Here is a 27,816-nt window from a genome sequence, read left to right as displayed (position 1 = left end):
TGCTCAGCACAGTGCCTGGCAAATAGTAAATGCTTAATAAATGCTATTTGAGTGGTTAATGATTGTCATGGACAATTCTTTTATGGGAAGTGATGAGCAGAAATGCTCTTGGAGAAAAACCTGGAAAGTTCTCCATGAACTCAAGCAAAGTGAAATGTACAGTATACAAAGTAATGGCAATATTTGGAGATGACCATCTGTAAATGACTTTGCTATTCTCAGTAGTACAATGATATATGCCTACTGTGAAGAACTTATGATGACAACTCCCATCCATACCCAGAGAAGAAACTGGTTGTGTCTGAATAGAGATTTAATTATATTCTCTCTTTTTTCTAATTTTTTTTTGAATTTATTTTATTAAGAGATCTGTTTTCTTTCACATGACTTTTATGGAAATGTTTTGTATAATTTCACATGTAATTTCTTAATGGAGGATGGAGGTGGGGATAAGGGAGAGAATCTGGAACCCAGAAGTTTTTTTTTAAAAAGTTAAAAAAATTGTTTTAAATATAACTGGGGAAATATAAAATAAATAAATATGATTTAAATAATTCCATGTGACTAATCAATTGATGCAGGGGACTCAAAATCCTTAAGCTTCATTTTCTTCATTTGTAAAACTGGACTAATAATACAGCACTTATCTCACAGTACTTCACTTACCATTGAGTGAAACTCAAATGAGATAATACAGGTAAAACACTTTGCAATCCTTATAAGTAAGAACTATAGCTTAGCATTATTATATCACTTTAAAGTTTGCGTAATACTTTGTGGATATTATTTGATCCTTACAATAAGCCCCGGAATAGCTATTATTGTCCCCATTTACAGGTGAGGAAGCTGAAGCAGATAGCAGTTAAGTGACTTGCACAGAATTGTATGGCTAAGTAAGTGTCTATGGTTAGATTTGTATTCGGATCTTACTCACTTTAGGTCAAAGTATTGTGCCACCTAGCTGCCTTCATAATCATCATCATCATTATTATAAAATATGTAAAGGAGGCAATGAAAAATAAGGCTGGAGAGGTAAGCTGGAGCCAAATTGTGGAAGACTTTAAATGCCTTATCAAAGAATTTGTATTTTCTCCTAGGGAACTACTGAAAGTTTTTTTTTTTTTTTAGCAAGGACAAGTGACATAATTAGACATATGCATGAAGAAGATGATCTTGACATTTGTGTGAAGGCTAGTTTGGAGAGGAAAGCTTATGGAAATAGGAGATCTTCATGAGATTGTTAAAATAATAAAATAAAATAAAATAATAAAGACCAGAGTTAATAAGGCTTTGTACTAGGGTAGGATTATTTGAGAGGAAAGCAGATCATAGATTCAAGAGATAATTTTGGAGGCATAATGGACAAAACTTGGCAGATGACCAGATGTGGGAAGTGAGCATGAAGGAGAGCCAGAGATTATTTTCCTTTTTCTACAGGAAGTCTTTCCCAACCTATCTCGATTCTGGTGTCTTCTCTCTTATTTATTACCTATTTGTTCTGTATGTAGTTTGTACATGTTTGTTTGCTTATTGTATCTTGTTAGATTGTGAGTTTCTTGAGAGTAGATACCAGTTTTTGTTTCTCTTTCTATCTCTGATACATAGTAGACACCTAGTAAATCTTTATTGCCTGACAGCAGTGTGCCAATATTAGAACATTAGGAATAGAAAAATTGGGAAGAGATATAGGCTTTGAAGGAATGATGAATTCATGTTGAGATATCAATGGAACATCCTTTTGGATATATCCAGCTGGCAGTTGTCGATTTGAGATAAACTCAGGGGAGAGTTTGGGACTAGATATATAGATTATGGAGTCATCTACAGAGTGACAGTTGAACCCATTTTGTAAAAGAGAAGAGAAGGGGGCTAGATCAAGGATCGGATCCTTGGGGAACACTCACATTTAGAGAGTGGGAGGGAGATGATGAACCTCAAGGGACACTGAAAATATATAGTCAGACAGGAAAAGTAGAAGGGAGCAGTATCCTAGGCAATAAGGGACAGGGATACTCTTAGGAAGAACAGGTAGTCAATAGTGAAAACACTTAAATAATAAATATGGATTTCTGATTATTAAATTATATTTCAGTATAGTTAAAAAATTATCAAGCAGTACATGATTAATTTCCTACACAGCACCTAGCACACAACAGTCAAATAAAGTCAATAACCATTTATTAAAGGTCTGCTATGTGCCAGGTACTGTGCTAAGCTCTGGAGATATGATGTAAGGCAGTAGGCATTTAATAAATATTTTTGAATTGAATTATTAAGTAAATGACTAGGCAGCTAGGTGGTGCAATGGATAGCATGCTGGGCCTAGAGCCAAGAAGACTCATCTTACTAAGTTCAAATATAGCCTCAGACAATTATTAGCTTTGTGACTTTGGGTAAGTCACTTAATTTTATTTGCTTCAGTTTCTTCATCTATAAAATGAGTTGGAGAAGGAAATAGCAAATCATTCCAGTATATCGGTCCAAAAAAAACTCTAAATGGGATCATGAATAGGATATGACTGAAAAACTACTCAATAAGTAAATGACAATTGCCATCAGAATTCATAGGTAGGTTGGTGGCCTAGAATAATTTGGGAGTTGTATAAGGTTTGATATTTGGAGAAAAGTGAGTCAGGGAAAATTGTAGTTTAAGTAAAATTCTAAGGGTATAAAAGTATAAGATGGATTTGAGAAAGACAAAGAATAAAGTGATTTGACTGGGATGAAAGTTTTGGGAATGTGAGCAGTTAGAAATGTGTGGAAAGATAGGTTGGAACTATATTATAGATGGCATGATCATTTTTTCTGTTCTTGATTATAGTAAGAGTTTCTCCTAGTAGGGGCTTAATGCATGTTTTTTTAATTTAATTTTTTAAATTGGATTGATTATTGATTAATAATTTATTGATTCAGAACCATTTAGTCTGCCTTTTCCTAGCCCATGAAAATATCTCTATTTACTTTTGAAACTTCAATGAAAGAAAAAGTAGGGGAGGGATTTGGAGGCATAGAATATAAGCAGGAGGAAGCAAAACTGATTATGTTTACTGAGCAAAGAGTTTGTGTCTTTCCAGAGTTGAAATTTTCAGGAAATGAAGGGACATATGGCTTTTTTCTTTTCATTCTTTGGGGATCTGTGATTTTATGAGGATGGCTGTTTCCTCAGGCACAAAGCTCTCAACTTCCACTCTTTCCCTAGTTTGGAGCTTTTCAAAGCTTAACTGGTCTGCTCTTTATACATCAAATGTATAATCCAGACTTGGCTTTGTTCCTTAACCTTTTGAATCTGGAGGGAACTGACAAAGGTTTTGTGTTTCACAAATGTAATGTTTGAGAGCTCAGAATCAACTCTCTAACTTGATGAAGTATTGGAGAAGAGCGTAGTTATAGGCTCTCTTTATATCAAACCAATTAGTGGCAGACTTAGTTCTAGAATCTTGATTTTTTTGATTCCCTCATCAATGTTTTGTCCTTTTCACCAGGGATTGGTTTTTGCCTTTTTTTTTTTTTTTTTAATGTGTTGTGGACTCTTTTTATGGTCTGATAAAGTCTATGGACTCTTTCTTAGAATGATACAGAGGATAAAAAGAAAACCAGTTATACTGAAATAATTATCAACATCTATGTAAAAAAGGTCATAGACTTCAAATCTTCATTAACAAATTCAATAAATATTTACTTTTTGTATATTGTGTATTTATTTCTCTATGTATATGTTGTATTTTTTTAATAGAAGTGTCAACTCCTTGAATGTAGGGGCAGTTTTCTTTTTTGTCTTTCTACACACTCATCAGCTCAGGGTTTGGTACATTTTGGGTACTCAATAAATACTTGCTGAATTGAATTTCCAATTTTAGGTATTTTTTCTTTCTCCCATTGGTCTTCATATTAAATTTTTTCCCCCCAAATACTTCTAAGTCTTGTGCTCAGTACTTGGACTAGAAAGAATAAATAAAGTGTAACTTTCTATACCAAATTGAAGCTTATTGCTTTCCAAAAAGAGATTAGGATTAGAAGGAAAGAAAGTGATGAATGAATTGAAGAGAGGGTAAAAGACTTGTGGCTACCAATTTCAAGCCCTTTATGGGAAAAGCTAGAGAGTAAAGGTAGAATATCTATTTTATGAATTATAGAATAGAATCTCAATACTTTAGCACTTCTAAAAACATAATGATATTTATTATTAGTAGATAATTTTTTTTTTTTGAGGTTTAGGATTAGTTAGCTTTTGACATCTGTCTAATACTTGCTTCCCCTTCCCCAATTCTGATATGTGAGCCCTGAATAATATCAGCTTTGTCATTATTCCTAGGTGGGGTGTTTTTATCTAGTACCCCAGGGCTTCACTTTGTAACTATTTAACCTAAGTGCCCCTTCTATGATGTAGCTATTCCCATTAAAATGTAGTAAGATCCTCGAGGACAGATACTGTCTTTATTTTTATGTATTTGTATCTTCAGTACTTAACATATTGCTTGATACATAGTAAATGCTTAATAAATGCTTTTTCATCAAACCAGTCAGTAAATTAATATTTTCCCCAAGCTTCATGATTTTAATTTGCTTTAGATGGGATGGCCTTTCTTGAGATGTGAGAATGTTATCTTATGACAAACTATTGCAGTATTAGCATGTATTTACATCACTTCATTTTGCTACATAACTTGTGGACTTAGGAATAGCTTTGTTTGTGTGGGAGTATGGAACTTTTTGTCTAACTTTTTGAATTGTAGTAGTAATAGTGCCATTCAATTATTTATACACAGTTCTTTTTAAATTATATTCTGAAATTTGCATCTGAGCTGGAAAGGACTTTAGAGGCTTTCAGTACACTCACTGCAAAGTGCCCTCTACAACATTCTCAATATCTGTGATTGTCCAGCCTTCATTTTTGGACATGTCTGGTGGGCTACATAGAAGTCTAATTCTATTTTCATGTGACAGTCCTTCAAATATTTTAAGACAGGTATTATGTTCTCACTTAAATATTTTCTTTTCTAGAAAAAAGATTTTCCTATTCCTTCAACTGTACCCCAAATGACATGGTATCTAGATATTATATATGTTTCCTGGATACATATTTTGTCAATATTTCTTAAATATGCTGCTGAAATTGAACATAATATTCCAGATATAGTCAGATTAGCTAGAGTACAGTAAGACTGTCTTTTTTTTTTTCATTATACTATAAATAGATTCCTATTAACACTGCCTAATATTGTATGGAAAGTTGCCAAATTAAAAGATTAGGTCTTGTTGGTTTTTCATATGATGTTTGTATGTCAGATTTTCACCATCCTCTTTTTTTCTTGTGTATTTTTCTTTATGAGAAGCAGTAGAACATGTGGATAGGTACTCAGCAAGAAAAACTCAGCAAAAAAAAAAAATCCTATTTTTGACACATATTGGCTTTGTGTTCTTGGGCAAAATTCTGATGAACCTCTCTCAGCCCTGCAGATACTGCAACTATACTCTCTAAGACTAAATTACAGAAGCTGTGCTGATCTGCAATTAGCAGTGGGAGTGTTCTGACTTAGTGTAATCAGCGGCCTAGTCCCTTTCCCCATCTATGTGAATTCAATTTCATCCTTTTTAGTTTTAACCTCTCAGGCAATTTTTGGAAACCTGATTCTCTTTTATCACCATGTAGCTTTGTGTCACTTCCAAGGCTGATAGGTATGCTACTTGTACCTTCAATTTATAATAAACAGATTGAACTAGGAAGGAACAACTCTAAAGGCCAAAGTATACCACTGACCTTCTTCCTCCAGACTGATATTTATTGATTACTAGCCACTGCCCTTTGTTTACAATTGTTCAGCTTACTGTGAATCAACCTTACTGTGATAACATCCAGTGCATGGCTCTTCCATACAAGAAGCTTTTTTAGTTGCATTGATGGAATCAAGATATGATATAGTTACCTGGAAATTATCTGAATTATCCCCAAAATAGTAATTGAGATTTTTGGGGCACAACATAGTCTTATCTCATCAAAGCTCCTATTACCTCCATTTTGAAGTACTCCTTAACTATTTACTTTGTTCAATAATTTTCCTGTGCATCCATTTAAATTTATGTCAGAACCTTCTGAAATCTATCTTTATCTGTATTGTGAAAATTGACACATTTGTTTCCAGTGTTCCTATCAGCCATGGTTGCAATTCCATTTGCACTTTCTGATATCTACTGTGTCTGAATTTGGAGATTTGACCTCATTTGTAGCAACCAGGTATTACCTGATTATCTTGGCCTTCAATTCACATTAATCATGTGAATTAATTAATGGTGGTTCTACATATCTCTCAGATCAGAGATTCTTAATTTATTGTGTCATAGGCCATTTTGGCAGTTTGATAAAGCTTATGGATTTCTCAGAATGTTTTTAAATACTTAAATTAAAATTACAAAAGAAACCAATTATATTGAAATATTTATCAAAATAGTAAAATAAAAACAAGATAGAATGCCTGTCCTAGATAGAGACAAATGTAAATGATTCTTCTTTTTCTCATTTCTCTTTTAATATTAAAATGTTTGACCCTTTTAGTTAACTTGTGTCTTCCTCATTAAATATTTATTAAATGCTTACTACTTTTAAAGATCTTTGCTAGGTAATAGGGTTTTGAAGATAAAGGATGATTTAGTTCTTTTTTTTAAAAGAAGATTGGGATCAACAGCAGTGTTACTACTGGGATTATATCCCAAAGAGATTTTAAAGAGGGAAAGGGACCTGTATGTGCAAGAATGTTTGTGGCAGCCCTCTTTGTAGTGGCCAGAAACTGGAAACTGAGTGGATGCCCATTAATTGGAGATTGGCTGAATAAATTGTGGTATATAAATATTATGGAATATTATTGTTCTATAAGAAATGACCAGCAGGATGATTTCAGAAAGGCCTGGAGAGACTTACATGAAGTGATGCTGAGTGAAATGGGCAGGACCAGGAGATCATTATATACTTCACCAACAATACTATCTGATGATCAATTCTGATGGACATGGCCCTCTTCAACAATGAGATGAACCAAATTAATTCCAATGGAGCATTAATGAATTGAACCAGTTACACCCAGCGAAAGAACTCTGGGAGTTGACTATGAATCACTACATAGAATTCCCAATTCCTCTGTTTTTGTCCACTTGCATTTTTGATTTCCTTCACCGGCTAATTGTATACTATTTCAAAGTATGATTCTTTTTGTACAGCAAAATAACTGTATGGAAATGTATACTGTAATGGGCTGAGGCTTGAGTTGATGCACTGAGGTCCCAAGCACATGAGGCTAAATAGTAATTGGACCATACTCTATTAATATATAAGCTTGGAGAAAGAATGGCCCCCGCCCACTCTTTGGGCAAGTCCTGATGTGTTGTATAGGAAATGACGATTTTGGTGGGTGGAGGCAGGGGAATGGAAAAGGAAGGGGAAAGAGAGACTGCTAGCATTTTTGCAATTGCAATTGGGACGGCCTTTCAGCTCAGATCTCTCTCTCTCTGCTAGCTGGCTTCCTGTCGCAGCTGCCCATATTGCTATCGCAATCCTTCTTGCCCATATTGTTATCGCAATCTTTTTTCACCTCTTCACTTCAATAAAGACTGAAGATTTTCCCCTTAATCTGAGTCAGGAACTCAGGTTGATTTTAAATACACGGTCATTACAGTATACATATATTGAATTTAACTTATACTCTAACATATTTAACATGTATTGGTCAACTTGCCATCTGGGGTAAGGGATGGGGGGGGGAAGGAGGGGAAAAGTTGGAACAAAAGTTTTGCAGTTGTCAATGCTGAAAAATTACCCATGCAGCATATATCTTGTAAGTAAAAAGCTATAATAATAAAAAAAAGAAGTTTGGGATCAAGTCTTACTGAGATAATAGACAATAATAGTAGCTAACATACATCTCTCTCTCTATATAGATGTTTTTATATATCTAAATATCTAGATCTTTAATTTTCACAATAACTCTGGGAGATGGGTGTTATTGTGATTCTCATTTTGTAGATGAGAAAACCAAGACCTAGACCTATTTATGACTTGCCTAGTGTCTCACAACTGTCTGAGGCAGGATTTGAACTTAAGTTTTTCTGACTCCAAATCTCGAAAATACATCAATATGTACATAATCAGATAAAATCTTCTAAGGAATAATACAGCAAAAGAGAGATTGGGACAAAGAACTCTAGGGAATTTTGAGGAGGGAGGGAAAACTTTCAACTAGGGAGAATCAGGAAAGTATATACACAGAAAGTAGCAGCTGAACTGAATTGTTTTGTTTTTGTTTTTTAATTTGATCAAGGCAATTGTAGTTAAATTACTTGCCATAGTCTCACAGTTAGTAAGCATCAAATGTCTGGAGGCTGGATTTAAAGTCAGGTCCTCTTGACTCTAGGGTTGGTGCATTATTTACTGCATCACCTTGTTTCTTCCTGAACTGAGCTCTGGAAGAAATAAGGTGCTAGATGGCAGAATGGGACAGTATCTGGGCCTGGAGTCAGGAAGACTCAACTTTTTGAGTTCAAATTTGGCATTAGATACTAGCAGTGTGACTCTGGGCAAGTCACTTAATCTTATTTGTCTCAATTTCCTTATCTGTACAATGGGCTGGAGAAGGAAATACCAACCTCTTCAGTCTTTTCACCAAGAAAACCCCAAGTGGGATCAAGAAGAATCAAGAATGAGTGAAAAAAACTCTAACAACAAAATTTTGAAAGTTAGACATGAGGAAGAGTATTCTAGCTATGTCTGAGGACCCTTGGGAATGTAGAGAATGTTAATAACTGTGAAGATATCTATAATTACAGATTCTAGACATGAAAAGCTTAAAAGTTGGTAGTAACTCTGGTAATAATGCATTTTCCCCCATGTTTGTATATTTCCTATTCACTCTTCCTCAGAATGTCACCTTCATATCTTGATCGGGATACTAATAAATTTTTAGATGTAGAATTATAAGGTTGGATGACAAGAGTATGGTTTTGTTTCTTTTCTTTTTTTTTAGATGATGAATATGGTTCTGTTTCTTTTTAAAAAATTATTATTATAGCTTTTTATTTACAAAACATACACATGGGTAATTTTTCAACATTGACCTTTGCCAAACCTTCTGTTCCAACTTTTCCCTCCCTTCCCCTCAGCCCCTCCCCTAGATGGCAGATAGTCCAATACATGTTAAATATGTTAAAGTATATGTTAAATCATATATATACAAACATGTTTATACAGTTATCTTACTGCACAAGAAAAATTGGATCTAGAAAGAAAGAAAAAAACCTGAGAAGGAAAACAAAAATGCAAGCAAACAATAACAGAAAGAGTAAAAATGTTATGTTGTGGTCCACACTCATTTCCCATAATTCTCTCTCTGGGTGTAGCTGATTCTCTTCATTTCTGAACAGTTGGAACTGATTTGAATCATCTCATTGGGAAGAGAGCCGTGTCCATCAGAATTGATGATCACATAGTATTGTTGTTGAAGTGTATAATGATATCCTGGTTCTGCTCATTTCACTTAGCATCAGTTCATGTAAGTCTCTCCAAGCTTCTCTGAAATCATCCTGGCAGTCATTTCTTACAGAACACTAATATTCATAACATTCATATCATATACTACAATTTATTCGGCCATTGTCCAATTGATGGGCATCCACTCAGCTTCCATTTTCTAGCCACTACAAAGAGGGCTGCCACAAAAATTTTTGCACATGGGGGTCCCTTTCCCTTCTTTAAGATCTCTTTGGGATATAAGCCCAATAGTAACACTGCTGGATAAAAGGGTATGCACAGTTTGATAACTTTTTGAGCATAGTTCCAAATTGCTCTCCAGAATGGTTAGATTTGTTCACAATTCCACTAACAATGTATTAGTGTCCCAGTTTTCCCACATCCCCTCCAACATTCATCATTATTTTTTCCTGTCATCTTAGCCAATCTGACAGGTGTGTAGTGGTATCTCAGAGTTGTTTTGCATTTCTCTGATCAATAATGATTTGAAGCACCTTTTCATATGACTAGAAATAGTTTCAATTTCTTCTTCTGAAAATTATTTGTTTATATCCTTTGACCATTTATCAATTGGAGAATGGCTTGAGTTCTTTCTTTCTTTTTTTTTTTTTAGATTTTTATTTAATAATTACTTTATATTGACAGAATCCATGCCAGGGTAATTTTTTTTTTTTTTTACAACATTATCCTTTGCACTCATTTCTGTTCCAATTTTTTCCCCCTCCCTCCCTCCACCCCCTCCCCTAGATGGCAAGCAGTCTTTTATATGTTGGATATGTTGCAGGATATCCTAGATACAATATATGTTTGCAGAACCGAACAGTTCTCTTGTTGCATAGGGAGAATTGGATTCAGAAGGTATAAATAACCTGGGAAGAAAAACAAAAATGCAGATAGTTCACATTCGTTTCCCAGTGTTCTTTCTTTGGGTGTAGCTGCTTTTGTCTGTCATTTATCAATTGAAACTCAGTTAGGTCTCTTTGTCAAAGAAATCCACTTCCATCAAAATATGTCCTTATACAATATCGTTGTCGAAGTGTATAATGATCTCCTGGTTCTGCTCATTTCACTTAGCATCAGTTCATGTAAGTCTCGCCAGTCCTCTCTGTATTCATCCTGCTGGTCATTTCTTACAGAACAATAATATTCCATAACATTCATATACCACAATTTACCCAGCCATTCTCCAATTGATGGGCATCCATTCATTTTCCAGTTTCTAGCCACTACAAATAGGGCTGCTACAAACATTTTGGCACATACAGGTCCCTTTCCCTTCTTTAGTATTTCTTTGGAATATAAGCCCAATAGAAACACTGCTGGATCAAAGGGTATGCACAATTTGATAATTTTTTGGGCATAATTCCAGATTGCTCTCCAGAATGTTTGGATTCGTTCACAACTCCACCAACAATGCATTAGTGTCCCAGTTTTCCCGCATCCCCTCCAACATTCATCATTATTTTTTCCTGTCATCTTAGCCAATCTGACAGGTGTGTAGTGGTATCTCAGAGTTGTCTTAATTCGCATTTCTCTGATCAATAATGATTTGGAACACTCTTTCATATGAGTGGTAATAGTTTCAATTTCATCCTCTGAAAATTGTCTGTTCATATCCTTTGACCATTTATCAATTGGAGAATGGCTTGATTTCTTATAAATTTGAGTCAGTTCTCTATATATTTTGGAAATGAGGCCTTTATCAGAACCTTTAACTGTGAAGACGTTTTCCCAGTTTGTTGCTTCCCTTCTAATCTTGTTTGCATTAGTTTTGTTTGTACAAAGGCTTTTTAATTTGATGTCATCAAAATTTTCTATTTTGTGATCAGTAATGGTCTCTAGTTCATCTTTGGTCACAAATTTCTTTCTCATCCACAAGTCTGAGAGATAAACTATTCTATGTTCCTCTAATTTATTTATAATCTCGTTCTTTATGCCTAGGTCGTGGACCCATTTTGATCTTATCTTGGTATATGGTGTTAAGTGTGGGTCCATGCCTAATTTCTGCCATACTAATTTCCAATTATCCCAGCAGTTTTTATCAAATAATGAATTCTTTTCCCAGAAGTTAGGGACTTTGGGTTTGTCTAACACTAGATTGCTATAGTTGACTATTCTGTCTTGTGAACCTAACCTTTTCCACTGATCCACTAATCTATTTCTTAGCCAATACCAAATGGTTTTGGTGACTGCTGCTTTATAATATAATTTTAGATCAGGTACAGCTAGGCCACCTTCATTTGATTTTTTTTTCATTAATTCCTTTGAGATTCTTGACTTTTTATTGTTCCATATGAATTTTGTTGTTATTTTTTCTAGATCATTAAAATATTTTCTTGGAAGTCTGATTGGTATAGCACTAAATAAATAGATTAGTTTAGGGAGTATTGTCATCTTTATAATGTTCGCTCGGCCAATCCAAGAGCACTTAATATTTTTCCAATTATTTAAGTCTGACTTTATTTGTGTGGAGACTTTTTTATAATTTTGCTCATATAATTCCTGACTTTCCTTTGGTAGATAGATTCCCAAATATTTTATGGTATCAGCAGTTATTCTGAATGGAATTTCTCTTTGTATCTTTTGCTATTGGGTTTTGTTGGTGATGTATAAAAATGCTGAGGATTTATGGGGATTTATTTTGTAGCCAGCTACTTTGCTAAAATTATGAATTATTTATAATAGCTTTTTAGTAGAATCTCTGGGGTTCTCTAGGTATACCATCATATCATCTGCAAAGAGTGATAGTTTGGTTTCCTCATTGCCTACTCTAATTCCTTTAATATCTTTCTCAACTCTTATAGCCGAGGCTAGTGTTTCTAATATGATATTAAATAATAATGGTGATAGTGGGCAACTTTGCTTCACTCCAGATCTTACTGGGAAAGGTTCCAGTTTTTCCCCATTGCATATGATGCTTACTGATGGTTTTAAATATATGCTCCTGACTATTTTAAGGAAAAGTCCATTTATTCCTATGCTCTCAAGTGTTTTTATTAGGAATGGATGTTGGATTTTATCAAATGCTTTTTCTGCATCTATTGAGATGATCATATGGTTTTTGTTTGTTTGGTTATTGATATAGTCAATTATGCTAATAGTTTTCCTAATATTGAACCAGCCCTGCATTCCTGGTATAAATCCTACTTGGTCATAGTGTATTATCCTGGTGACGATTTTCTGTAATCTTTTTGCTAATATTTTATTTAAGATTTTAGCATCAATATTCATTAGGGAGATTGGTCTATAATTTTCTTTCTCTGTTTTCCACCTACCTGGTTTAGGTATCAGTACCATGTCTGTGTCATAAAAGGAGTTTGGTAGGACTCCTTCAATCCCTATTTTTTCAAATAGTTTATTTAGCATTGGAGTTAATTGTTCTTTAAATGTTTGGTAGAGTTCACATGTAAATCCATCTGGTCCTGGGGATTTTTTCTTAGGGAGTTGATTGATAGTTTGTTCTATTTCTTTTTCTGAGATGGGACTGTTTAGGATATTTACTTCTTCCTCTGTTAGTTTGGGCAAGCTATATTTTTGGAGGTATTTTTCTATTTCATTTAAGTTGTCGAATTTATTGGCATAAGGTTGGGCAAAGTAACTCCTAATTATTGCTCTAATTTCCTCTTCGTTAGTGGCGAGTTCTCCCTTTTCATTTTTAAGACTAACAATTTGATTTTCCTCTTTCCTTTTTTTAATCAGATTTACTAAGGGTTTGTCTATTTTGTTGGTTTTTTCATAGAACCAACTCTTAGTTTTATTAATTAATTCAATAGTTTTTTTACTTTCAATTTTATTGATCTCTCCTTTTATTTTTAGAATTTCAAGTTTAGTGTTTGACTGGGGGTTTTTAATTTGTTCCTTTTCTAGCATTTTTAGTTGCAAACCCAATTCATTGACCTTCTCTTTCTCTATTTTATATAAATAGGCCTCTAGAGATATGAAATTTCCCCTTATTACCGCTTTGGCTGCATCCCATACATTTTGGTATGATGTCTCATTATTATCGTTTTCTTGGGTGAAGTTATTAATTATGTCTATGATTTGCTGTTTCACCCAATCATTCTTTAGTATGAGATTATTTAGTTTCCAATTATTTTTTGGTCTACTTCCCCCTGGTTTTTTGTTGAATGTAATTTTCATTGCATCGTGGTCTGAAAAGGATGCATTTACTATTTCTGCTTTACTGCATTTGAGTTTGAGGTTTTTATGTCCTAATATATGGTCAATTTTTGTATAGGTTCCATGAACTGCTGAAAAGAAAGTGTATTCCTTTCTGTCTCCATTACATTTTCTCCAGAGATCTATCATATCTAACTTTTCTAGTATTCTATTTACCTCTCTGACTTCTTTCTTATTTATTTTGTGGTTTGATTTATCTAATTCTGAGAGTGCAAGGTTAAGATCTCCCACTATTATAGTTTTACTGTCTATTTCTTCTTGCAGCTCTCTTAATTTCTCTTTTAATAATTTAGATGCTACACCACTTGGTGCATATATGTTTAATATAGATAGTGCTTCATTATCCATGCTACCTTTTAGCAAGATATAGTGCCCTTCCTTATCTCTTTTAATTAGATCAATTTTTGCTTTAGCTTGATCTGAGATCAGGATGGCTACCCCTGTTTTTTTGACTTCACCTGAAGCATAGTAGATTTTGCTCCAACCTTTTACCTTTAACCTGCATGTATCTCCCCGCTTCAGGTGTGTTTCCTGTAAACAACATATTGTAGGATTCTGGCTTTTAATCCATTCTGCTAACCGCTTCCTCTTTATGGGGGAGTTTACCCCGTTCACATTTATGGTTAGAATGACCAATTCTGTATTACTTGCCATCTTGTTAACCCCGGTTTATGCTTTCCTCCCTTCTTTCCCCTTTCCCCCCCCTCCAAGTATTAAGCTTGTGAGCACCCCTTGCTTCTCACAGCCCTCCCTTTTTAGTGTCCCTCCCCCCGCCTTAGAGTTCCTCCCCCTATCTTACCCCTTTCCCTCCTAGTTCCCGTATTCCCTTCCGCTTAGCTTATTCCTTCCCTTTCCACTTTTCCCTTCTCACTTTTCAATGAGATGGGAGAAGTTTCACCATAGATTGAATATGTCTTAAGATTTTTCACTTAAAGCCAATTCTGAAGGCAGTAAGATACCCACTATATTCATCCCCCTCCATTCTTTCTCTCAGATATAATAGGTTTCCTATGCCTCTTCATGAGATGTACTACCCCCACTTTACCCTTTTTCTGGTACAATGTCCTTTCCACATCAATTTCTAGAACAAGGTATACATGTATTCTTTATACATCTATATAGTCAAAATATAGTTCCCAAGATTAATCTTTACCTTTTTAGATTTCTCTTGAGTTCTATATTTGTAGATCAAACTTTTTGTTAAGTTCTGGTTTTTTCATCAGAAATAGATGAAATTCGCTTACTTCGTTGAATGTCCATCTTCTTCCCTGGAAAAAGATGCTCATTCTCGCTGGGTAAGTTATTTTTGGTTGCATACCAAGTTCCTTAGCCTTTCGGAATATCATATTCCAGGCCCTTCGATCTTTTAATGTGGATGCTGCCAGATCCTGGGTGATCCTTATTGTGGCTCCTTGATACTTGAATTGGGTTTTTCTAGCCGCTTGCAATATTTTTTCTTTCATCTGAGGGTTCTGGCATTTGGCCACTATATTCCTTGGTGTTTTGATTTTAGGATCCCTTTCAGTGGGTGATCGATGAATCCTTTCAATGTTTATTTTTTCCTCTGTTCCTATGACTTCTGGGCAGTTCTCTTTGATAATTTCCTGGAAGACAGTGTCCAGGCTCTTTTTTTCATCATGTTTTTCTGGGAGTCCAATGATTCTCAGATTGTCTCTCCTGGATCTGTTTTCCAGGTCTGTTGTCTTCCCCAGAAGGTATTTCACATTTTTCTCCATTGTTTGATTTTTTTGGATTTGCTTGACTGATTCTTCTTGTCTCCTCGAGTCATTCAATTCCACTTGTTCAATTCTGATTTTCAGTGAAGTATTCTCTTCACTCACTTTTTTAAAATCTTTTTCTAATTGTCCAATTGAGTTCTTTTGTTCTGTGGAATTTTTTTCCATTTCGCCAATTTTGTTTTTTAGAGAGCTGTTTTCTGTTTCCAGTTCACTAATCCTATTTTTCAAGGATTTTACTTCTTTATCCACTCTCTCTTTAACTTTCTCCAGGCTCTTTTGCCAAGCCTCCCTCTCCTTTTCCCAAGCTTCCCTCTCCTTTTGCCAAGCCTCACTCTGCTTTCCCCATTTTTCTTCTAGCTCCCTTGTGAGAGCCTTTTTAATCACTTCTATGAGGTTCATCTGTGCTGAGGAACAGACGATCTCCTCCTTTGGGGAATCACCTGGGGACTGCCTGTTTTTAGTCTCCTCAGGATTTAGAGTCTGCTCTCTATCTGTATAGAAGCTGTCAAGGGTTAAAGTCCTCTTCAGCTTCTTGCTCATTCTGTCTATTAATCAGAGACAGACTACCAAAGAAAAACAGAAAAAACTGGAGTCTTTCTTTGGGGGGGGGCTGGGTGTGTTATCGAGCTTCCTCTACAGACTGCAGGGGGCAGCAGTGAGGCACTAGCAGGACTGTGCTGCGCCTGCGCTCTGAGATCCCAAAGCGTGCTGAGTCACTGAGGGGGGGGAAGGGGGGGGGGCGGCCAGGTCCTGAGAGACTCCAGCTGTTTGCGGTTGTATTCTTCAGCCCCGGTGTTTTTAGCTTCTCTGCTGGGCTGTTGACTTGCTGCAGGTTCCAAACCTGTAGCGAAGCTCTCCCCGCAGAGACGGCTACGATCACTCCCCACCCCCTCTCAGCTCTGCTCCCGTGCTCTCACTGCCGCTGCCCGCCGCCTGCGCCCGATCTAAAACCGCCCCAGCCCTCCAGTAAAGACAGACCTTTCTTGGCGGATCTCAAGGATGGCTTCTCTTGGTAACTATTTGTGGTTTTTTTTCAGTCAACCATTGATTCAGAGGCTTGTAATGAAGTGGATAGTGAGAGAAAGCGCGGAGCTTATGCAACTGTGAGCCTCCTCTCCGCCATCTTAACCGGAAGGACAGGAGTCTGGCTTTTGATCTAGTCTGCTATCCACCTCTGCTTTATGGGAGACTTCATCCCATTCACATTTATGGTTAAAACTATTAATTCTGTATTTCCTGCCATCTTCTTATTCCCAGATTATACATTTCTCTTTCTTTCCCCACTTACTCCCCTCCCCAGTATTTAACTTATGGGCACCATTTGCTTCAAGCAGCCTTCCCCCTTTAGAATCCCTACCTCCTTAGAGTCCTTCCCTCTTTCTTTTACCTTTCCTCTACTATTTCTGTATTCCCTTCTATTTAGCTTACCCCTTCCCTTTTTGCTTTCCCCCTCCTCTTTTCAATAAGGTGAGAGAAGTTTCTCTGTAAACTGAGTATGTCTAATATTTTCTCTTTGAGCCAAATCCGATGAGAGTAAGATTCACACAATGTTCATCCCCTCCCTTCTTTCCCTCAGATACAATAGATTTCCTTTTACCTCTTTGTGAGATGTAATTTCCCTCTTTACCTCCACTTTTCCCCTTTTCTAGTACAATCCCCTTTCCACCTCTAGTTCCTTTTTTATATTATAACAGTAAAATCAAATTATATATGCACTCTCTGTCTATACCCATAACAGAAATACAGTTCTCAACAGTTCTTTTTACCTTTTTATGCTTCTCTTGAGTCCTATATTTGGAGGTCACTTTTTTTTTGTTTAGCTCTGTTTTTTTCATCAGAAATAAATGGAATTCACCTGTTATATTGAATGCCCATCTTCCCTGGAAGAAAATGCTCAGTTTAGTTGGGTAATTTATTCTTGGCTGCATTCCAAGTTCCTTTTCCTTTCAGAATTTCAGATTCCAGGCCCTTCAGTCCTTTAATGTGGACACTGCTAGATCCTGAATAATCCTTATTGTGACTCCTCAATATTCCTTGGAGTTCTAATTTTGGGGTCTTTTCCAGGAGGTGTTTGAGGAATTATTTCAATGGCTGTTTTACTTTTTGATTCTATGATATCTGGGCAGTTCTCTTTGATGATTTCCTGAAAAATAATGCCTAGGCTCTTTTTTTCAATTATGATTTTCGGGGAGCCTAATAATCCTTAGATTATCTCTCCTAGATCTATTTTCCAGGTCTGTTGTTTTCCCAAGTAGGTATTTAACATTTTTCTTATTTTTAAATTATTATTATTATTATTATTATTTTTGGTTTTGCTTGACTGATTCTTGATGTCTCACTGACTCATTCATTTCCATTTGTTCAGTTCTGATTTTTACTGAATTATTTTCTTCATTTATTTATTTATTTCTTTTTGTAATTGTCCAATTGAGTTTTTAAATGAATTGTTTTGTTCTATGGAATTTTTTTTCCATTTTACATTTTTTTCAAAGAGTTATTTTCTTTTTCCAATTCACAAATTCTGTTTCCTCTTGCAGAGTTTTCCTTTCCTTTCCCCATTCTTCTTGTAGTTCTCTTTTAAGATCCTTTTTAATTTCTTCTAGGAGAGCCTTGTGTGGTGTGGATCAAGTCATATTCCCTTTGGGGACTTCATCTGGAGACAATTTGCTTTTAGTCTCCTCAGGTTTGGAAATCTGTTCTTGTTCACTACAGAAACTGTCTGTAGTTAGAGCCCACTTTGCCTTTTTACTCTTTTTTTTTTTTTAAAGTTGGGATCTGCTTTTAGAACTAGGAGGTTCCAAGCTTCTTCTACAGACACCTGGAAGCAGCGGTGGCTGCGCAGGGATTGCGCTGAGTCACTCCTGGTGCTGGGTGGATGTGGCCATGTCCCATGCGACTCTGACTCTTTGGATTCACTCTTTATCTTTTGTGTTTGTATTGGATGTTTTATAGTTTCTCTGCTGATCTACTGGTTTGCAACCAGGGCAGAGTAGCCAACACTGTGGTAGAGTCCTCACTGTAGATTCTCCACCCTGCAGAGACCGCCTCCCCCTCCCCATCCCCAGTCTGCTGAGCATGTACTGACTGCCATGCTCTGCTTTCCTATCTGCACCTAGTCTCCTCCTGTGCCTGCACATGATCAAAACAGAACTTTTCTGGTGATCTTTGCAATTATCTTCTGCTAGTGATTTGCTGCACTCCCAATATTTGTGGGTTCTGTCAGTCCAGCACTAATTTAGAGGCTGAATTTTGTAATTAGTGTGAGGGTGGTAGGAGAGCTCAGAAAGAAGCATGTGTCATCTCCACCATCTTGGGTCCACCCCAGGTTCTGTTTCTTTATTGCTTTCTTTTTTGTTATAAGAGGTCCCCACAACTTTAAAACATGTTGTGTTGCAAAAGTTAATTTGTACTTGGTTACAATAGTAGTTGCTTGGAATTAGTGACACATTTTTCCTGTTGTGCATAGTTGTTAGATATTGCTGCTACCTCACAAATGCTTTTTCAATTCATAAATAACAGAAATGACCTGTTTTCTCTCATGACATTGTATCTATGGGAAGCAGTATCCTAATCAGCAATTATAGCCTTTTTTTCTTTTTCTGTATTAGGCACAGCATATGGCTAAAAAGAAATGTGGCAATGCTGGAGACACACAGAATCCCATTCCTTGCAGTTAAATCAACTATTAAATACCCAGTGTGAAGTGATAAAATAATCTATTGACTTATATGTAGAGAGAGACTTGTTCCTGTCTTTGAGAAAGGTCATTGAGGGGATGGATAATAAGATATGACAGTCAGAAGATCAGTTTTTAGTCTGGGGATCTGGAAAGAGGGAACTAGGCCAGTTATTCATAGAGACAGGTCATCATAAATGAAGCATTTGTAATTTTCAGAGTCCCTGTAGTTCATATTAAAAAATCAATAGGATTATGGGCATTGATAATCAAGTGTGATGTAGATACTTTTCTCACAATGGTAAGCAGTATGCTCCTGGAAAGCATTCATATTGACTTCTCTATTTTGAAAAACCTGATAACTTTTTTCAAGAGAACTATTCAATTCAGATTTCAAGTGAAAGTTCTTTTGGCTAGGTTAAATGCCTCATTTAAAATTTCAATTTGGAGAAAGTCATATGAGGGTTATATTTGAAAATCACAATTTACTTCTATTTTCTGTGCTATTTTCTAATCCCAGTGATTTAAAAAGCAAAAGGAGATTTAAATTATCTATATTTTGGTTATCACATTATAAGCATTTAAATATAAGAATGTCTTGAAAAGTATGAGACAATTTTAATAAAATGTTTTTTTTTTTTTTTTTTTTTCCCTTTCAGTGAATCTTGCACTTGCTTTGGGAGCAAATGATTCGGTATGTTGGTAAATAAATGAAAATGCTATTAACTTTTTGGAAAATTGAAAGAAGAGTTAATGAGTATACTAATATTATTTATATATAGTATAAGTAGTTGAAAATTGTTCTTGTTTTTAAGAAGCAATAATATCTAGTATTTATATATTGTTTTAAAGTTTGTATATCTTTATGTATGTTATCACATTTCATTTTTACAACAACCCTGTGTGGGAGGTGCTATTATGTCTTCATTTTACAGATAATAAAACTGGAATTAAGACATGTTAAGTTACTTATTTAGGGTCACATAACTAGTAAATGTCTGAGACTAAATTTGAATTCAGTTTTTCTTGATTCCAGGTCCAGTGTTTTATTCACTGTGCCACCTAACTTCCTCTAGATAAGAGCTTAAGAATACTCTTATATGGGGAGGGGGTGGAGGGAGGGAGGGGAAAAAAAAATCGGAACAGAAATGAGTGTCAATATAATGTAATTATTAAATAAAAAATTAAAAAAAAAAAAAAGAATACTCTTATATAAAGAGTAACACTCTTTATTGGTTGGTTTCCAGTGCCAACACTCACCTTGTACAATTCTTCCTTCCTATATCTTTTTTGGCTTGGGTTAGTACAATTATAACCCATTTTTGGTATTTAGAGTTGGAAATAATAATACTTTTTATTACCTGCCCCACAAGAGATCATCTTGATAGGGATGGGAAATCCATTACTTTCTGAGATAGCTCCTTCCACTTTTGGATAATTTTAATTGTTATGATTTTTTTTTCTATCTTATACCAAACTTAAATTTGCCTCTTTTCAACTTCTACCCATTGATTCTTATTCTGCTTTCTAGGGGCAAGCCCATCAAGTCTATTTTTCTTCTATGTTTGATGACCAGTTTCATGTCCCCATTATGTAGGGATTTTTAACCTTTTTTGGTTTCATGGAGTACTTTGGCAGTTTTACTAGACCACTGCTTAAAATAATGTTTTTTAAATAATTGAAGAAAATGCTAAATTTTGGTTGGAGATTGATGAAAACAAGAATTTGATTTTTTTTTTCCCATCCAAGTTCATGACCTCCCTAAAATCTAAGAACTTCTTCCCTGAGTCTTTTCTTCTTCAGAGTAAAATAACCTAGTTTCATCTGCTGATACTGTTACCTGTCAGGATCTTGAGGCTTCTCAATATCCTGATTGCCCTATCCTGGATCCTTTTCAGTTTATTGATGTTTTCTCTAAAATATGGTACCCAAGACTATGAATTCAGTATTTCAGATATGGTCTAACCAGGGCAAGAGTACAGTAGGGAATTAATTCCTTAATTCTCAAAACTGCCTTAATGTAACTTAGTGTTTTTTTTCCCTTTTTGCCTTCCACATTTTACTGTTGACTCACTGAGCTTGCCATTACTCCACTAAAATCTTCCAGTGGTTTTTTTTTTTTTTTTTTAATTGAACTGCTTTCTAGCTGACTCCTACCTCTGTCTTGTATTTGTGGAGTTATTTTTTTAACCCAAGTGTGAAATTTTATATTTATCCATGTTATATTTAATCTAGTAGATTTAGCCCACCATTCTATCCTGTGGAAAATTTTTTGGGATTCCAGTTCTTTATCTTTTCTTTTAACTTTCCTAATTTTTTAATCTTTCAGATTTGGTAAAGAAATCTTTGTTTTAAGCAAAGTGGGAATATAGGGAAACTTGGGGAAAAGAAAAACAGTATCAGACCAAAAGAAAGTGACTGTGACAGTGAATTATGAAGCTGACTTTCTTGTGTAGTTGCTAAATTTTCTACTGTTACAAGTTACACTTACATGATATTTTAAAAGAACATTATGGTATACTAGGATGCTTTCCATAATTGGAGTCAGGTCATGTTTATATTCTATCTTAGATAGAAAATATAGCTTTTGATCTTGGGCAAATCATTTCATTTGAGTTTTTGTCTTAGTGTTAAATGGAGGAAAATATATGTATGTTATCTGAGTTAAGGTTTTGGGGAAACTTGTATAACAGTGAGTTTATGAAGTTCTTTTACATATATAATCTCATTAGATCATCATAATAATTCTTCTTTAAACAAGACAAATTTGAAGCCTTTGAAAACTATAATAATAGATAAAGAGAGGATGCAAGAAATTAAATGACTGGTTCAAGGCCACATGACTGATAAATTAAGGAGCCAGGAGTTGTCCTGTGGTCTTCTGATCCAATTTTTCTCTTGCCTTTCTCACTCACAACCTCACCCCTTACTAATAAGAAAAATTTTATTGTAAGAGGATTACTAGTAAGAAAGAGTTTTTGAAACCCAAAGATCACTTTAGATCCATTTTAGGGATATATGATTTACTTCTAGTCATCAGCTGTCTAATCATTATGGAAATCAATATCTTTAGTCAAGAGCTTTGAGTTTGGAACATCTTCTTAGCTGGAGATAAAGTAACAACCAGGAAATAATTCTTTTTGTTGAAAATATTGGTCATTTCCTTTCATCAAACCCAGTATGCCAAATGTCATCTACCAGGTGGGGATCACTGTGGGGTCTATTATCTTGACTAGAGGGCAGATTCTTTTTCTGTACAGCTATTTGGAAGTTATCTATCCAATTTGTGAAGGACATTTTTTACACTAGTTGGGAAGGTGTCCCTGAGAACCATGATGTTTAAACTGTTGGGCTTACTGATATAGGACTTAAGAACCAGGGGGATTTGCCTTTTGTTTTTTCTACTTTGACTTTGGCTATGACTGTCCTATCTATATGGAGCTGAATTATGTTATTTAATGGATATTTTAATTCAGTGTTAATTTTGAGTGGGATTTTTACAGAGAGCCTAGTTTCATCTTTAGATGTCTGAATTCTAGTTTGGTGAAGGTCAGCATTGGTAATACTGATTTCAGGAAATTCCTCTAGAGTTAATTCTGTTGGCCCAATCAAATTTTCACTGAGTGGAATATATGAATATATACTACATTTTCCCAAGAGTCAAAGAGGTAGTAATCTGAAGGGTTATGACAATATTCTGTTCTGTTTGTGAAGATCTTTTTCAAAGTCTGTGATAACTTCAGGTTGTCCTACAGTAAGTCTGAGTAAGCAACAGGACACAAGACCCCAAATCTCACGCATCTTCATTAATTATACATAGAAGGAAAGAAACCAGACAAACATGGTGGAGGTGAGAAAGTTCTGGCTGACTGCTGAAGGCTCCTAAGTCAGAGAATAAATGAAAGCATGGTTATAATGTGTTGATTAAATAAGGCTGTATACATTCATTCTTTTAAACTCCCCATCAAGTGGTGAAGGCTGAATTCAAAGGATATATTGGTTACATACTCTATAAAGGACATGGACAGGATATATTGAGTTGGTTAAAAATAGAGAGGACTTGCCTAAGTTCAAATTTGACCTCAAACATTTACTGGGTGTGTGACCTTAGGCAAATCACTTCATCTGCTTGCTTCAGTTTCTTTATCTGTAAAATGGGGATAATAATAGCACCTATCTTCTAGGCTTATTGTGAGATAATAATTGTAAAGTACTTAGCATGGTGCTTGTTACCATGTAGTAAGTGTTATTATCATTTTTATTATTATTATTGTTTATCTGTACCTGTGATTTTAGTGGAATTCCCTGGGCTCAGCCACTGTTCTGCAAATTAAAAGGTTTGAATATTGTTGAGAGACTTGAGAAGTTATTAAGGGACATTCGCCCTGGTATTCGTCCTGGCAGTGATCTGTTCTCCACCTCCCTGACTTTGAGGCTAGTTCTTTATTGGCTACACGAGACCCTTTATCAAGGATGTGTCATTTTAGGCGAGGGATGCTGGGTGGAAAGTCTCTTCTATGCTGCATCTTCGTGCCTTCTCATCTTGTGTGATTGTCTATTTGTAAATCTACCCTAAAGAAACATTCATTATGGTGGATGCCTTCATCTGGCTCTTTTCCTTTCTCAAGAACACCAGCCCAGAGACTGGAGGCTGTTCCTCTGCTGTGTCTTTTGACCTCCCCGTCTTCTTCATTTGTCTTACAAAAGGTTGGGGACCATAGGCTCTTTATCCACTGTACCATGTAGCTGCCTTGTTTACTCTGTTCTGACTTTTTAGAAAGCTTTAGAATTATGTAATTTCTATTTGGTTTAATATAGTATTAGTTATGATCTTTACAAAAAAGTTGAATCACCTATTTCAGAGCTGAAAGGAAACTTAGCAATTGCCAGATCTGTCTCTGACTTTGAAGATGAGATCCAGAGGGGTTCTATGGCTTGCTCTGAGTCCCATAGCTAAGAATTAACTGAGAGATAGGGTCTTTCTGAACCTGACTTCAAATCCAGTTACTACTTCACCACATTTAACTTACTTGTCTTTAATGATATTTTTTGTTCTGATCTAGGCAATTATTAGCTCTGTAATATTGAACATGTCACTTAATCTCTATCTTCCTCACTTTCTTATCTATAAAATAGGGATAATACCTCTTACTACAGTTTTTGTAAGGCTAACGTGAGATAATATTTGTAAAGTGTTTTGCAAACCTTAAAGTGCTATATAAATGCTAGCTATCATCATCATCATATTATCCATGCATATAAGTCATAGTTTATAACATGCTACAATCTGATCACTCCCACTCTATGTTTTCTCATTGCCTTCTTGGTCACTTGTGATTTTGATTCTTCCAAAAACATTGTGTTCCATAACCCATAGACGTTTAGTATCATTGGGAAGATATTGTTAAAAGATGGGCTCTTGGTATAGCAAGCAGCTTGAGACTTTTGAAAGTGTTACAGAAAATAATGTTTATCCTGAGATAAATGTTTTTGCCTACAGTAATCCATGAAGTACACCAAAATAGCTAGTGGCTCTCTGGCTTGTGCTTTTACTTGTTCTTGATGGTGGTAGAAAGGTAGAAAAGGTCCTAGTTCTTAGATTGTTTACCAAAAAGCCATAAGGACTATTTTGTCCTTTCAGAGATCTCTGAAAAATTTCCCTAAATAAGGTCCTCAGAATTCCATGACCTTTATTCAGCTTTTGATTTATTTCAGTAAGAAGACAGGAGAAAATAAGGAGAAGGTAACTTTTTACAGTCAACTGTAATACCATATCCTATGAAATTGTATTCTCTGTGATTTTTTTTTTCCCCTACGTTGTTGTTTTTGTTTAGTCTTTTTAGTCTTGTCCAATTCTTCAAGACCTCCATTTGGGATTTTCTTGGCAAAGATACTAGAGTAGTTTGCCATTTTCTTTCCCAGCTCACTTTTGGGCTGAGGAAACTGAGGCAAACAGGGTTAAGTGACTTGCCAAGGGTCACAGTGCTATTAAATTTCTGAGGCTATATTTGAACTCAGGTCTTCCTGAATCCAGGTCTGGCTTTCTATCCATTGTGCCACTTAGCTATCTTATTTATTGTGTTCTGTTTAACTGATTTTGTATGCATTTTAGAAAACCTTAGAATTATGTAATTTCTATTTGATTTAACAGAGTGATAGTTATAATTTTTTCTTTTTTTAAAATAGTATTTAATTTTTCTAAAAATATGCAAAAATAGTTTTTAGCATTTATCTTTGCAAAACCTTATATTCCAAATTTATCTGCCTTCTTCCCCTTCTCCCCCTCAAAAGAGCAAGCGATTTGATATAGGTTAAACATGTAGAGTTCTTCGAAACATATTTTCATATTTATCATGCTGCACAAGAAAAATCAGATCAAAAGGGAAAATCCATGTAAAAAAAGCAAACAAATAGCAATAGCAACAAAAAGTGGAAATACTTATGCTTTGATCCATGTTCATTCTCCTTGGTACTTTCTCTGGATGCGGATAATGCTTTTCTTCCCAAGTCTATTGGAATTGACTTGAATCATCTCATTGTTGAAAAAAGCCAAGTATGTTTTTATTATGTATAATGTTCTGTTGCTTCTACTCACTTCACTCAACATCAGTTCATGTAAATTTTTCCAGGCTTTTCTGAAGTCAGCCTGCTCATTATTTCTTATAGAACAATAATATTCCATTATATTCATGTACTATAACTCATTCAGTCATTCCCCAACTGATGGGCATTCACTCACTTTCTATTTTCTTGCCATTGATAGTTATAATTTTTTAAAGAAGTTGGGTATTAGGCTTTCGAACAGGAGTATAACTCTATTATACTATTATTTTATTGGAAAAATAAAACCATAAATTCTTATATGAAACATATATAGTCTGCCCATGAAAGAGCAGGCTCAAATCTACAAATATAAAAGACAACAAGCAATCTGATATAGGTTAAGCATGTGTAACAGAATAACATTTTTAAAAGCAAAAGTTAATATACATAGAATTACAAAATAAATTAATTAAATTGGAATAGGTTTCAGAATATTAAAAAAACAAATTAATGGACCCTAGGTTAGGAACCACTGTTCTAGGGGTCTAAATAACATTCAAGTTAAATGATCTCTGGTAAAGCTGTTTTATACTGTTGTACTTGTTGAGAACATTACTTAGAGGGATTATATTTCCTGTCTTTTATTTTATAATCTAATATTAAAAAATGAGCCCCTTTTATTTTAGGTTGGGATCTGTGATTTCATTGATATAGAAAACTTGTTTTTGAAACTCCCTTTGAAGACCACACTGGCAATTCTAATTCTTCTGGCATTACACTGTCCTTGGAGTGTATTGAAAGGTTAAATGATTTTCTCATGGTTACTTAGAATCAGGACCTGAACCCCAAATCTTCCTAATTCCAATGCTGGCGCTCTCTCTGTGTCTGGCTGTTTCTCTACAAGTGGATTTTATGATGTAGCACATAAAGAATTCAAGCCCTAAATATGTACATAGGGAAATTTGCCTAAGGGGAATCAGCTGTTACACATAAATACAGTTTCTTTCTTTTTAAAACATCTTTCAAATGCAGCTTTCCTAAGAGTTTAAAATTCATTCTTGAAGGCAGGTGTCTTCTGGGCTTTTCTTTTCTTTGTTTTGATTCCCTTTCATTTGATGATATCATTCACTCCCACATCTTCAACTATTGCTTCTATGTTGATAAATCCTAAATCTGTATTTTTATTTTCCATTTCTAGTTATCTTCTGCACATCACTACTGGAATAACTTGCTGGTATCCCAGAATTCAACATATTTTGGTTGGAGGAAATTCAGCTCAGGGTAGAAATTTCCTCTTCTGATATAGGTAGTCACCTCATCTAAGAGTTGCTTAGGGACACTTAGAGCTGAGCTTACTTGCCACATAACTGGTGTCAGAGGGATTAATCTTTCTGCTCTGCATTCTTTTTTCATTTTAATTTTGTTATTATTAAATCTTTTTCTTTTCAAAACATATGTATAGATAATTTTCAACATTCACCCTTGTAAAACCTTGTGTTCTAAATTTTTTCCCTCCCTTCCTTTCTTCTCCTCCCCTAGATAGCAAGTAACTCATTATATATTAAATATGTGCAATTCTCCTATACATATTTCTACAGTTATCATACTGCACAAGAAAAATGAGATTAAAAAGGAAAAAAATGAAAAAGAAAACAAAATGCAAGCAAACAACAGCAAAAAAAGTGAAAATACTATGTTGTGATTCACACTCAGTTCCCACAGTTCTTTTTTTTGGGTGTAGATGGTTCTCTTCATCATAAGACCATTAGTGCTAGCTTCAGTCATCTCATCATTGAAAAGAGCCACATCCATCAGAATTGATCATTGAATAATCTTGTTGCTGTGTCCAATGATCTCCTGGTTCTGCTCATTTCACTTAGCATCAGTTCATGTAAGTCTCCCTCGGCCTCTCTAAAATCATCCTGCTGATCATTTCTTACAGAACAATAATGTTCCCTAACATTCATATACCATAACTTATTCAGCCATTCTCCAATTTCTGGCCACTACAAAGAGGGCTGCCACAAACATTTTTGCACATAAGAGTCCCTTTTCCTCCTTTAAGATCTCTTTGGGATATAAGTCCAGTAGAAACACTGCTTGATCAAAGGGTATGCACAGTTTGATAACTTTTTGTGCATAGTTTCAAATTGCTCTTCAGAATGGTT

At 35.1% G+C, this 27,816-nt stretch overlaps 1 protein-coding gene across 2 annotated transcripts in view; it reads left to right on the top strand.

The window, feature by feature from the left end:
• Positions 1 to 27,816, top strand: part of NUBPL (NUBP iron-sulfur cluster assembly factor, mitochondrial) — a 320,313-nt gene that overhangs the window by 2,508 nt on the left and 289,989 nt on the right. For both annotated transcript variants that reach the window (XM_051977282.1, XM_051977281.1), the window contains exon 3: positions 19,765 to 19,799. In XM_051977282.1, the coding sequence (XP_051833242.1) occupies positions 19,765 to 19,799 (35 nt within the window). The remainder of the gene's footprint in view (positions 1 to 19,764; positions 19,800 to 27,816) is intronic.

This window comes from Antechinus flavipes, chromosome 2 (genome assembly GCF_016432865.1).
Source record: "Antechinus flavipes isolate AdamAnt ecotype Samford, QLD, Australia chromosome 2, AdamAnt_v2, whole genome shotgun sequence".
Taxonomy (NCBI): Eukaryota; Metazoa; Chordata; class Mammalia; order Dasyuromorphia; family Dasyuridae; genus Antechinus; species Antechinus flavipes.
Note: the sequence above shows the minus strand (reverse complement) of the source record. Positions and strands in the feature narration are given on the sequence as shown.